Here is a 13,510-nt window from a genome sequence, read left to right as displayed (position 1 = left end):
GGCATGGTGTATGTTGAGATTTGCTGTGCTCAGGGGAAAACAGAAGCAGACTGGCTATTTATCAGACCACAACATCATCCACCAAAGCCCCTCAGCAGTCAAGTATGCCAACACTCAGGCTGAGGGGTGGAGGAAGGATGGTAGAAGCAGAGGAGATGGGTGAAACCTTCAGTCTGGCAGAGCAGACCTTGACCGTCACCCATCCCTGGGATCTCTGTCGTGTTGCCCCTCTCGCTCCTGCCGTGCAGGGGACAAGGCGATGGCACACACAGGGCTGAGCCGCAGCGGCTGGGAAAACACCACCCTCCACCGCCGTGTAGTAGAGAAGCCCCAAACGTGCCGTCACTGAGTGACGGCAAGCATGGGACAGCCCTGCAAAGACCACAGGCATCACCTTGGGGTTCAGGAGACCTGAAACGTCCTCTGTTCAACCTCCTCCTCCACCCTGTAAGCTTCATGGGACCTTGCAGCCTCTCTTCCAAGTATTTAACGTGAGCTCCTGTCCAAAGAGGGACATGGAGGCCCCTCACCGACTCCTCTCCAAGCAGCTCCCCACCCACCCACCTCTGCAAGCAGAGAATCCCTCTGCTTCCCATGGAGGCCAAGAGAAATACGTCTCTTGGATGCGGGGCCGCACAGCTGACCGGGTGGCTGGCGCGTCCTCGTGGAGGACCTGCCAGAAAAGACCTCATTTGTTGTTAGGATCTTGGAAAATAAATCCTCCCTGAGTTTCCAGCTCAGATGTGATACTGTCCACCAGTGCTTATGCTGGCTGGGGCTGGAAAATGAGGGGCCCCCGCATCCCCTGAGCTGGGGGGGCTTCAGGGGAGCTGGGGTGCAGGGGGTCCCCCAGCAGCCCCCCAATGCCTGCAGGTTGGTGGGCGAGGGAGACCCAAACCCCTCAGTGTGAGCAGCTTTTCTTGAGAGATATGGCACGAAGGGCTCTGAAGCAGTAACTCAGGCTTGCAGCGGTTACAGGGAGACCTCAGACTTTCCATTTAGCTTGGCATGAGAGCTTGCTGCAGAGCCAGGCCGAGGCAGGGAAGGGGAAATATTACAAGCTCCCCACAGGATAAAAACCCGAGGTGGCTTGTGGTCTTAATTCCTTTCTTTGCAAAACAAACAGCACATGGTGTGATTAAACGAGCCTTTTGGTATACACGTATTTGGACTCCTTCTTCCCTCCCTTGCCAAGCCCATGTCAAGCTCCACAAAGCTCTCTCAAACACAGATGTCGGCAGCAACAGCTCCTTTTACCTAATTTGCCATTTTATGCTACGCCTTTCAGGTCAACAACTGCAATATCATAACAGGAGTATGGAGAGCTAGGACATCAGGTAGGATTCAGTCTAGCAGCTCAGAAAACAACCCAACCACCCAAGAACCGGTCTTTACATCACTGTGGAAGCCAAAACTGAGAAACATGGCATGAATGAAGTTATTAGAGAAGACTGGTTTTCAAAGAGTTGGATTTTAGCTGGTACATTCTTGGGCTACCTTGCACACCACCAGATTTTTGTAACAAAACAACTTCTTCGGTTGCATGTCAGCGAGATCCCTTTGCTCCAGTAGTGACTTGGCTGTTGTTTGGTGCTTCTTCAAGCAGATGGCAGGCCATGGTGCTCACATGGTGCTCCCTGGCTCACATGGAGACTGGAGCTTCTCCCCGAGCTCTGAATCACTGGGTGACTTTACATGAAGAAGCCAAACCATTAGCATTCATCTTGTTTCTATGCTTTGGTTTTCTTTCTCATAATTGCTGTAGATGTGGAGGAAGGGAAAAGACCTCCAGGCAGGCCCCAGGCTTTGGGCTGAGGTTTTCTGTGTCACTCGGGGAACCTCCACCAAATATCTTCTCATAGCTTAACAGCAGCAGCAGATTTAAGTAGGAGGGGGACCCATGGAGAGCTCTGCCATCGCCCTGCAGCACTGCGTGACCACGGGCGAGTCACCTCCCTCCCCCTGCTCCCTTCCAAAATTTATCTGTTGTGTTTACCTAGGTTAGGCCCTATTCCTCCCACTGTGTCGATGCGTCACCTAGCACCTAGTCTCGGCAAAATGGGGCATGCTTCACATTAGCATACATTAGTTAGTTGTTTTTAGATACTTGGCTCTTGGTCATCAGTTATGGTTGCATCTATTTGGTTATAGCTTTGAAAATCTCCGTAAACTTGCTATTTCTCATGAATATTACATTCACTTGGGCTGCCCTCTTGAAATCATCAGCAAAGTAAAAGATAATGACTAGAAAATCCTGCAGATAATCGGGCACCGCGCTGCGTGCTATTGCTTGCTAGTTGCCCGTTGCAGAGGAAAGCTACCTTCTGGCAGGGCTGACGGGTGCAGTTTGGCACCTGCACTGAGACGCGGTGGGGCAGATGCTGCTGACCTCCATAACCTACACCTGCAGGTCTGGGCAGGAGGAGGAGGTGAGTTCCTCCCAACTGACCTGTCCCAACGGTGATGGTGTGTGAGGAGCAGAGTCCACTGTCCTCCTCCAAAGCCACCGAAATGAGGGAGAACTTCCCTCTGTAACAACTAAACCTCTCCAGAGTCATGAAGGTTGCGTGGATGTGGGGTGAAGGGCAGTACGCAGAAAGGAGAGGCCTCGCTCAAATGAATGGATAGAGGCAAGAGAGAAATACCTCCCAACAACAGCGTTTTCATGCACACGCTGTCCTAGACCTGGCGGCCGTGTACGCTCCTGAATGGATGCGGGGCCACAAGACCTCGTGAATGAGCAGAGAAAGAAGGGACAGGAGTGTTTATCTGAAAAAATGGTGGGATATAATGAACAAGCCAGGGGTGGGAAGGTGCAGGTGGGGCCAGAAATTTCTTAAGCTGATTTAGCTGAAAAAAAGCCAACATACTATGAAACCGCATTCACAAATGCTAAAATAGGGCAATTTGGAGGTTAAAATATGAGTTTCTTAACAGCTCATGAAGCAGCAGTGTAGGACAAGACATGAAGAATAGCTTGTCCTTGCAGTCCCTGATTTCCCAGAAGAAACTGTGGCAACATTTAAGTCCCACACATCCCAGTTGCAAACGGAAGCAAAACCAGTTACAGTCATGTCCCCCCCTGCAGAGGAGATGCATGACTGGTGAGATGCGATGTAAGCTTTCCAGCGCCTGTACGGTGATGATGGGGAGACAGTAACTTGCCAGTCCCTAAGCAGGTCGCTACTGCACGATGCTCATGTCACCCTGCCATGCTGCATTTTTTCCAAAAGCTGTCCCAGCTTTGCAAATCAAACGTGGACAGACTGAACACAGCCAATGCTACGTCTGATGCGTGCCCCACGCTCCGAACCCCACCATCACCTAAAACGTGACATCTCCTTTCTGTGGAGACTGCACCATGGCGTTGGAGGTAAAAACAGTGCAGCCATGGGATTTATCCTGCTGTCATGCCAGGACACAGCCACGGGGTCCACTAACACCCCGAGGGTTCAAGTGCAGTCTTGGATCTTCTGTTGGGCATGTTCATCACCTAAACTTGGTTCTCGGTTGGTTCCTGACCTACTTAACGCTGCTGTGACTCGTGTGTTACAAAGGTGAATTGTTATTTGCAGTTAAGTTGTATTTGCATTGAGATCCTCATCATGAAGACCAGGAGACTTGCAAGAAGAGTTGAGTTTGGTCTCATAGATTGTCCCATTGCTTCAAGCTGGGGTGTAGAAACTCTGGTACCCTAAAAATGTGAAAAGTCTGGTAGTGGTGTTTCATCGTCTAAAACAAAACTCCTTCTTTGTGAGTACAAAATAGGATGTTTTCAAAACTCATCGAAAGGCTGGTTATAGACTTCACTCTACGCATACGCATTTCATAAGAGTGATGATTAAATGTGGTAAGGAGAGAAAGCAGTCGCTTTCCCTGTTCTCCTTAACAACTTAATCTGAAGGCTTTTTACACGTGAAGCGTTAAACCGATTTGCCTATGTACGCCTAAAGAACAAAGTCCACAGTGGAGTGACACCTCTATTTTCAGTCATGACATTTGCTCTGCATTCATGCATTTGCACCAAGTCATGAAAAAAAACCTGTGCCAGTTTGGTACTCTTTTCTGTTCAGAGATGAGAGAGAGAAAGGCGTTCCTCTCCCAAGAGAGGGAGGAAGGGGTTAAGCGGTTTCAAAACAAGCTGGGCACAACTGATGTCAGATTTTGTCTTACAATGGCATCTATTTGCTTTCCCAGCAAGCAGTATATGGACCGCTGGGCATGGTATTGTTCCGAGGACAGCAGAAGATACCACATATCTTCAGAGAGGACAGATTTTCTCACTCCTCCTTAGCTGGAAGGTCTTGTTTGTTAAATAACTCTGGAGAAAAATCCAATCAGAGACTCCAGAAAAACTTTGGGGTTTTGTTATTGTTTTTTTTTTTTTTTTTTACATAAATGTTGTTTCCAGGGTGTCTTTCTCTGATGTGAAGAGCTCAGCTGTACTCTGTGCACCTTCCTAGTGTCACTGTAATCACGTGTTGCTCCGCTTAGATTAAAAGGAAATCAGCATCATGAAAATTATGACTATCCTCCCAATTTTCTGAAAGCCTCTCCTGGGCAGTCAGAAAAAGGGAGCAAAAGCAAAAATCCTTAATGTCTTTCTATTTGGCTATTTCGGCTTATCTTACAGATATAAGGACTTAGGGCAAGAAAGCAGAAAGTCTGTTAAGTTTAGAAACTTAACGATGAACTTACCAAAACAGACCTGCTGGCTGAAAATAAGTTCTTCTCTTAGCCACCCTCAGTTTACACGCCTTTTTTATTAACTGGAAAGTCTGCGAGCAAGGCTCCGTATTCATTTTCCCTGCATTTCGCACTCGTTTTTATGTTCTGTGTGCGGCAGCCCCCCCCCCCCCCCCCCGCTCCCCCGGGGGACCCCGGGAGCCGCGCAGGGACCCGGCAGCACCGCGGGACAGCACAGGCGAGCTTCAAACACCGGCTCCGGCTTCCAAGCTCCGAGCAGGCTTCGGACGAGCGATACTGAGCTGTAATGCCGCAGTGCTTTTAAACTCCCAGCTAAAAGCACGACTTTGTGTTATTTTTACATCATCTTTGAAGGCAAAAAGTCCCGGGGAGCTGCCCTCCACCTCGGCACGGGGAGCTGGCAGCTCCGAGGAGCATCCCAGCACAGAAATGCAAGTACTCACCCGTCATCAGCGTGTAGTAATTTGGGTAGGAGAGACTGGGGAAGTCGGGGGTCATGTAATCCACCTTCACCCCCATGTTCACAATGGCCCGAAAGCCCGGCAGACCCTCCAGCTCGCTGTCGTCGATGTAGTCGAAGCGAAAGCCATCGAGCAGGAACACCAGGAGCTTGCGGGGGGCCGAGGGGGCGGCGGGGGGCGGCAGGAGGGCGGCGGCGAGGAGGGCGGCGAGGAGGCTGCGGCTCCCCATGGCGGGCAGCGTTGCCAGGGCCGAGCCGGGCGGGACCGGGTCGGGTCGGGTCGGGTCGGGTCGGGTCGGACGGGACCGGGACCGGGACCGGGACCGGGACCGGGACCGGGACCGGGACCGGGACCGGGACCGGGACCGGGTCGGAGCGAGGGATCCACAGCAGGCTGGGCCGGCGCCGGCACTGTCGCCCTCCGCCGCTTCCACCGCCCGCCTTAAAGCTACAGCGCTGCCCCGCGCGCGGCGCGGGCGGGCGTGGGAGGTCACAGGTTAATTGCCAGCAGATGATTAACTTCCATCCCGCCAGCCCGCGGGGGGAAGAGCGGGCTGCGTCCCCGCTGCGGAACAAATGCGTCTCCGCCGTGGGGAGAACGAAGGGAGGACCCTTCCGCGGACCCGGCCCGCGCTGCCGCCGCAGGGAGCCCCGCAGGGAGCCCCGCAGGCAGCCCCGCAGGCAGCCCCGCAGGCGGCCCCGCTCCGCGGCTCGCAGGGGTGCGAGGGAGCCGGGCTGCTGTCTTCAGGGGAGAGCGCTAGGCCTGCGGCCCCGCGAACGCGCCCTCTCGCCGTACCTTTCTGGCAGCGGCTTGCGACGGGAGCCCGGAGCTGGGTTAAGGCAAAGCCTCTCCGCCGCGCGGGAGGGGGGTCCGCGGGGGTCCGCGGCCCAGCCGTGCCTCGGAGCTCCGGCTGAGCGAGCGCACCTCCGCCTGCACCCGCGTCCCCGCAAGGGACCCTGTCCTCTCCGCTCACTCTCTGCTGCCGAGGGACTAAGCCAGCTCCTGGTGCACTAGTAGAACAATCTGGTTTTCAGCGTTAGACAGAACAAATTATAAATTTATTTTCTGGCTGTTGGTATTATTAAGATATTAAGAGATTAAGAGCTGGGTGGTGCCAAACTTCATATTAAAAATGAAAAATTGCTCACATTTCAGTCACGAGTCACCACCAGGTTCTTCTCCTGCCAGCCACAGGAGCCTAACTACACCTCTAATGCAATGCCAGCGCCTGTGTACGCTACAATTACATATTATCTCACTTTACTTGAATTGTGTTTGCTTTTCCGAAATAAAAGAAGTTCATAGTGCTGTATTAACTCTGGAACACTGCAGGTGAAGAGGAGCTGCCTGCCGGACAGAGCTGGGATGGGGAAAGGGTAACTTTTGACTTTCTCAGTGCTAACTTTTGACTTTTTCCTCAAGGAGGAGAATACAGCCCCGGGGGAGGGTGTTTCCAGCCCATGTCTCCCTCATCGTGGGAACAGCCCCCCAGATGTTTACACCTGGGGAAGGTTGCAACAGCTGGCTGCCGCCCTGATGTGGATGTCTGAACCTCTGTTTGCTCCTTACAAAGCTCCCAATTGCATGTCCAGCGTGTCTAGTCGCCTCTTACCAAACACCGGGCTGACGCAAGCTCGGCAAGACGGCCTTCAGCCTCCCTTGCCCCAAACACTTATTTACACCTGTGCAAAACCCCCTCATGTCCTGGCCTGCCTTTTGCGTGGCTTTGTACTGGCTGCCAGCGCCCACAAGCAAGAGGAGCTGTCGGCAGGTCACTGCTCCTGGGACATGGATGGAGAGGTGCTGTCCCTGTCCTCCTCCCACGGGGCTTCCAGCTTAAAAAAGAAGATGCCCTGCCAGGGGAAGGGGGCTGGGATTTTCTGTAGGAGGGAGTCGTTCAAGGCGGGTGGAAGAGGACGGAGGGGGAGCCTGCGGTCGAGCAGGGCTGCTCAGGCTCTTCAGCTGGCGATGCTCATGTTCCCCTTCCCAGTCAAATTCCTCACGCTTCCTCCCTGCCAGTGGACTAAATGCACTCCTCGTGGACATCTCCCTCTCTACGACTTGCCCGGCCACTCATTTTCTTCCTTTTTTTTTCACATGCCCCTTTCTCCATCCCCCATCTCGGAGCCCCGCACTTGGGACATACCATCACATCAGAGTTACACCTGAGCCAAGGACTGGGGGCATTTCTAACCTCCAGCCCAGGGATCTTTAGAGTAAGATAATGACTGAACCAGTCCCTTCAGGGTTTTATCCCTTTTCACATAGCATTTACTTTTGGAGCCTTGCATGGCTAGCTATTATCATCTTGACAGCTTTAATTCTGTCTGTGTTTTGACTTTTCTTATCTTGCCTGGCTTTAGTTCATGTGTTTTCTCACAGTGCAGCAGCAATTTTCTCAGCAAAACCAACCCGGGGTCACACAGCTGTGCTGCACCTCGGGTCAGAGACAGCTGAGCCCTGGGGCCATCCATACAGCCCCGTGCCCAGGAGAAGGACAGATGGACTCGTAGCAAGCGGTCAGCTGTCCCCAGTCTGCTGGGACGATGACAGGTCCTGGACCCCAGGCCCAGCCCCTGGAGCAGACATTGGCCAGGAGAGTCGGGCAGTACCAGCGTGCTCTAGCCTGAACTTCGAAGGGAAAACACCCAAATCCCACAGCGCGAGAGGAAAGCTGCAAGGCTGCGTGACCTGGGCAGCCAGGCTGCATTTTGCCAGCGTCCCAGCCTGTGCAAGGCTGCTGCTGCCCTGCCTGCCGGGGACGAGGCTGCAGCTGCGTGCCGGGCTGGCGGGCGACGTGGTGGCCCAGGCAGCAGCGTGGGCAGCTGCCTGCCTGCGGGACGGCACGTGCCGCGTGTCATAACTACGGAGAGCCGCTACTCTTCTCGGCCATCTCCAGGCTCGGCAGGGTCTCAGCTCAGGATCTGCCTCTTCACCCGCCTCCCGAAGGGAATATGCACGTCCTCCTCCTGCTGCCCCTCACCAGGCCTCCAGTAGATTGGTGGCCCAGCAGAACCTGTGCTCAGAGACAGCACTTCTACCAGTGCTTGCTGAGGATTACGATAGCAAAAACTGTATATAACAGGCTTGGAGCTGCCTGTAGTGTCGTGTCCTGGCCAAGCCCCTATAATTTACTATGTCCATATTTAGGTTGATTGAACTCAGAAACATGTCCAGAAGTGGCAAGGGTGGTATGATTATATGCCTCTTGGCAAACCTGGGAGGACACTCACGTTGATGTCTTGGCTTGTCCTCTAACGGGTGACCTCTGGGCTTTCTAGCAGGGCTCGGCAGAAGCAGCAGCTGCTGCTTATGAAGGGATGGGGTAATAAAGGAGAGTCAATCAAATGTCCAAGCTGGACTCCCACCTTGAAAAGATGACCAGGTTTTTGAGGTGGTTAGGCCAAGAAGCCAGGCTTCCATCATGAGATGGTACAAAGATATGTCTTCTTAGCATTTCATGGCATTAAGAAATAATGCCTTCCTTTCAAGAGGGTTGCAATCTACTGGTTGACAGCTCCTAAGGGAAAGCTCTACCTGAACCAACACAGTGGCAGGAGGGACAATTGGTGCACGATACCAGAACCTGAGGTCTGCTTTAAGAGTTGGAGATTCACAGGTTTCCACTCAACAAATAGCAAGAGCGTAAGGCCTGAGAGGGGTTAAAGGAGTAGTGAGCCATGTAACCATGACACCGTACAATACCAAATTGTGTTTTGACAGACAATCCCCCCAAAGAGTGGGACTGGAGCCAAACAGTCTAGCTTGGCAGAGACAGACCCTAGCAATACATTTCATCCCTGCCAAGCAATGTTGCTTTGCTTTGGTTCACATTCATTTGTAAGCACCCTGTCTGCACAAAGCCCCAGATGGCCTTGGAGACTCCAGCACAACAATATTTTGATACAAATGCTCTTACAAAAGCTATCAGAGCCTGAGCTGGTGTCCAGGGACAACAGTCCTCACTAGTCAGCTGTAAGACCAGATTTAGGAAGAAGCATGCATAAAGGAAAGAAAATCCCTCAGCCCAATTTGTGCTCAAGGAGATACGCCACTGATCCAAACTTTGTTTGAGACAAGATCCTCAACCACTTAGATTGCTTAGGAAATCCTCTTGGCAAAAAGCAGGTTTCCATTTTTTGGAAAACTGCCTCGAGTGTCCTTGAATCGCTTTTTTTTTTTCTTTTTGGTCCTGAAGAAATCACAAGCACGACAATAGAAATGAAAGAAAATTCTCCAGGCTCACACCGACAGTTCAGTCTGGCTTGTCAGATATACCAGCCTGCCCAGCCGCGCAGCTCTATCTGTGCCCTTAGGTCCAGGAGCATACGCAAGAACAAAAGCTGCTAAAAGTAAAACATGGTTTCCTTCTTCCACAGTGAATTAGAGAATCTAAAGGGGAAACTTGTCCTTCTTTCTCTTCTGGAAGAAAGACAGGAAGGCATAACATGACTCATTGTCGGCTTGTAATTCCTCTTCAGTTCCTGTTCTCCTTCACACACAATAGTAGTTGAACACTTTGGCCAACACAGCCTGCCTTACTTGTTTGGTTGCTTCTTTTCTCTCATTAGAGAAGAAGGCATGGCCACCTCCAGACATAAAAGCCTTGAGGGGAATGATAAGTTGCTTGCATTTCTTTGAAGAAAAGGAAGAGGATTTGTGCCAGTCTGAAATTTTAAGGTCAGAACTCTGCTGGACTAAGGTCCTTCTCCCTCTTCTCCCCACCAAACCCAAGCTGAAAACATTACAGGTGATACCAGCCCCTCTGCTGACTTCCACAGAAAACCTCTGGCAATGCCTTCTGAGGTGACAGAAGGTCTTACCTTGGTAGAAGTCATTGGCTGCAGAAGTTTAATATCAGCTTCTTTGCTTCTGCACTGTGCATTCTCACCAATGCTTCTGCATGGAGGTGCGCATTAGGCAAGGCATATGCTGCTCCATCATATCTTCCTAGACGATGTTTAACGTAAAGTCAGTTATTTATGCGATCTTTTGGTGTGCAGTAGTTCAGTCATGAGGAATTCAAAACATAGGAAATGCGTTGCTCTTGCTGTCAGTCATGTACAGATGTATATGATGAAGTCACACACTTGTTAGCTTACAGAGCATTTCAAAGCTGGAAACTCCAGCTTTCCTGGAGAAAAGCAGTGATCAGCTTCTTGAGGCACAGTTTTCCTCTGACCTACCTGGCTGGTATGGGACTTGCCTTACTGGAAGCGTCCACATGCTGGATAATGAGTACACCAAAGTGGGACAGTGGTCGCCCTGATGGACAGCCAGGGGCTGGTTAAATGTTCTTTGAAGTGTCTCAGTCCAGGCAATGGTGATGTTTGGAGAGTGGCTCTCCAGATCTCTTACTCCATCCTTCACTGCAACAGTCACGAGTCATATTAATAACTTTTCTATTAGAGAAAAATCTAGTGGAGGTGAAGAAACTTAACGAACCAGTGGAGTCCCCTCAGTGGCTCCCAGTTTCCTCGCAAGGAGCCACATGGGCTTGGTGCATTATCGCCGGCACTGCCCTTCCCTGTGAATGCTCCCTGACAGCGTTCCCCTTGGGGAACAGACTGTGCTTCCATTAAATGAAACTAAATCAGGTCCAGAACGAACAAAGGAGGTGGCTCTTCACACCAAAGCACCATTCAGGTGTGCAACGCCTTGTCCCTGAAGACCATGACTGTTAAAAGCGAACGTGGGATAAATTCACAGGAAAAAAGTGCACCCGGGGCTGGGAAACACAAAGAGCACTGGCTCCAGCCATCCTAGCACTTCATGTTCTTACGGAGGGGGATAAACACGAGTATTTATTCAGCAGGAGAACCTTTTAAGTGTTTTGCTTAGTACCTCTCTTAACCCAGCTGTTGTACGACCAGCCCCCAGGCCTTCAAGAGCATCTTCTCTTAATGGCTTGTTTTGGGCAGTAATTGCAGTTCACAGGGGGAGAATTGTAATTCTCCCCCCTTCAAAACCACACAAATTATCTAAACTGCTGCAGCAGACATTCATAGTGAAGGAAAGAAGAAAAGGGTTGGCGGGACAGCAGCATGTCTCCAACGGGACTGAACACGGTCAGCGATGCCCTAAATCCACCAGCTGCTGCTGCCTAGCAGGAGAGGCGGCACATCTGCAGGGCTCAGGTGGGAAGGAAGCTGCAAACATCACGTGGAATCAGCTCCCAAAAGATGCCCTTAAGGAAAAGCACATTTCATATAGCTAGCGTGGGTTGGAATAACAATTTAAACCTGAACTCTGCAGAGCCACGGAGGTTTATGAATTACTTCCTAGTGGTCATGAAGGCAATTAAGAAAAATAAGCTGATCACCAGTGAGCTTAAACTTGTGTTCTGGTTTTGGCTGGGCTAGAGTTGATTTTCTTCATAGTAGCTAGTATGGGGCTATGTTTTGGGTTTGTGCTGAAAACAGTGTTGATAATACAGAGATGGTTTAGTTACTGCTGAGCAGTGCTTACACAGGGTCAAGGCCTTTTCTGCTTCTCACCCCACAGATTTTGATGCTTGTGCACACAGATTTTGCTTTGCCTATTAAACTGTCTTTATCTGAACCCACGACTTTTCTCACTTTTACTCTTCCAATTCTGTCCCCCATCCCACCAGGCGGGAGCGAGCGAGCGGCTGTGTGGGGCTTAGTTGCTGGCTGGGGTTAAACCATGACAGTCCTTTTTGGCACCCAACGTGGGGCTTGAAGGGTTCAAGATAACGACAGATTTGATTGGAATGTGCTAGACTAAATTTGTAGCTGTCATTGCTGTTTAGCTATTAATCGGCAGGCTTCTGTGCTTGCCATGGGGCTTGCTTGCCTTACTGTATAGTAGAGTCGAGTGCTCGTTAGTGGCTGCTTTTTGCTTTCGCTGCTTGCCGTGCTGCTGTGCTGCTGATCATCCGACTCTGCTGTGCCTGGGAACATTTGATAACAGCAATGGCGATGTGCCTGGGCTGGCAGATGGCCAGGGCATCGCTGCTGTTCTGTGCTGCTGTACTGGACAGGCTGGAACTCTGGTGTGAACTCGAGTCGAAGGGACTGTGACCTGTGGATGAGTCCATGTGGGAGCAGGACACCCTGAAGCATCTGTGGCCGTGGATAAGCCCACACCAAAGCAGGTACATCTTGAAGTGTGGCCATGGTTATGTCTGTGCCGCAGCAGGTATACCTCTGAAGGGATTGTGGCCCAAGAATACGTCCATGCTGGAGAAGGTACACCTCAAAGCACCTCTGGCTGTGGATAAGTCCATGCTGCAGCAGGTACACCTTGAAGCATCAGTGGCTATGCATGAGGCCATGGTGGAGCACCTCAAAGGATGTGGCCATGGATAAGCCCACGGCAGAGCAGGTACGCCCCTGGAGGGACTGCAGCCATGGGTAAGGCCATGTTGGAGCAAGTTTACTTCTGAAGGGACTGTGGCTGTGGGTAAGGCCACACTGGAGCAGGAATATCTCTGAAGGCATTGTGGCCCATGGATAAGGCCATGCTGGAACAGGTGCACCTCAAAGCGACTGTGGCTGTGGATAAGTCCATGCTGCAGCAGGTATACCCCTGGAGAGACTGTGGCTCATAGATAAGGCTCCACTTGGAGCAGGTACACCCCTCAGGGACTGCAGTCTGTGGATAAGTCCAAGCCAGAGCAGGGGCAAGGGGAGGAGTTCATTGCAATGTTAAACCCTATAACCTGGCCCAAAGGGACCAGAGGTGGCGAGTGTAATGGATATACCTTTAAATTATTGTAACCCATGATCTGAGTCGCTTGTTATAGGAATTACTGTAGCAGGAACCACCTGAACCAATGGAGGACAAGCCTTACAAGAAGCAGGGCAAGTGCAGCAGTGATCCCACCTGAGCTGGCTTTGGTGCCCAGTAACTCCACACAACACACCACCTCTCCTGTCCTGAGTGACCACCATAAGAGATGGAGCCCAAAGTCATGGACTAAATTAACTCAATGGACATTTTGTGGACATTTATGGACATTTTACAGACATTTAACAAAGGTGGTCCATAGACTAAGGGAATGATATCTGTGTCTTATATCAAAGGATGGGAAGGGTCATGGTGGTTAATGAGGATGTATTGGATAGTGTGGGATTTAAGCATGACGTAAATGGTGTGGAATAAGGGGTGGAGAATGTGCTGGTTTTGGCTGGGCTAGAGTTGATTTTCTTTATAGTAGTTAGTACGGGGCTATGTTTTGGATTTGTGCTGAAAACAGTGTTGTTAATACAGAGATGGTTAGTTCCTGCTGAGCAGTGCTTACACAGAGTTGAGGCCTTTTCTGCCTCTCACCCCACCCCACCAGCGAGTAGGCTGGGGGTGCACAAGAAGTTGGGAGG

The 13,510-nt window shown here is 51.2% G+C and overlaps 1 protein-coding gene across 1 annotated transcript in view; it reads right to left on the bottom strand.

The window, feature by feature from the left end:
- Window positions 1-5,397, bottom strand: part of ENPP6 (ectonucleotide pyrophosphatase/phosphodiesterase 6) — a 31,387-nt gene extending 25,990 nt beyond the window's left edge. The window contains exon 1 of the mRNA XM_075499231.1: window positions 5,151-5,397. Within this exon, the coding sequence (XP_075355346.1) occupies window positions 5,151-5,397 (247 nt within the window). The remainder of the gene's footprint in view (window positions 1-5,150) is intronic.
- Between the last annotated feature and the right edge of the window lie 8,113 nt (window positions 5,398-13,510).

The sequence above is a fragment of the Mycteria americana genome, chromosome 4 (assembly GCF_035582795.1).
Source record: "Mycteria americana isolate JAX WOST 10 ecotype Jacksonville Zoo and Gardens chromosome 4, USCA_MyAme_1.0, whole genome shotgun sequence".
Taxonomy (NCBI): domain Eukaryota; kingdom Metazoa; phylum Chordata; class Aves; order Ciconiiformes; family Ciconiidae; genus Mycteria; species Mycteria americana.
The sequence above is the reverse complement of the archived record's forward strand: the minus strand, read 5'-3'. Positions and strand labels throughout refer to the sequence as shown.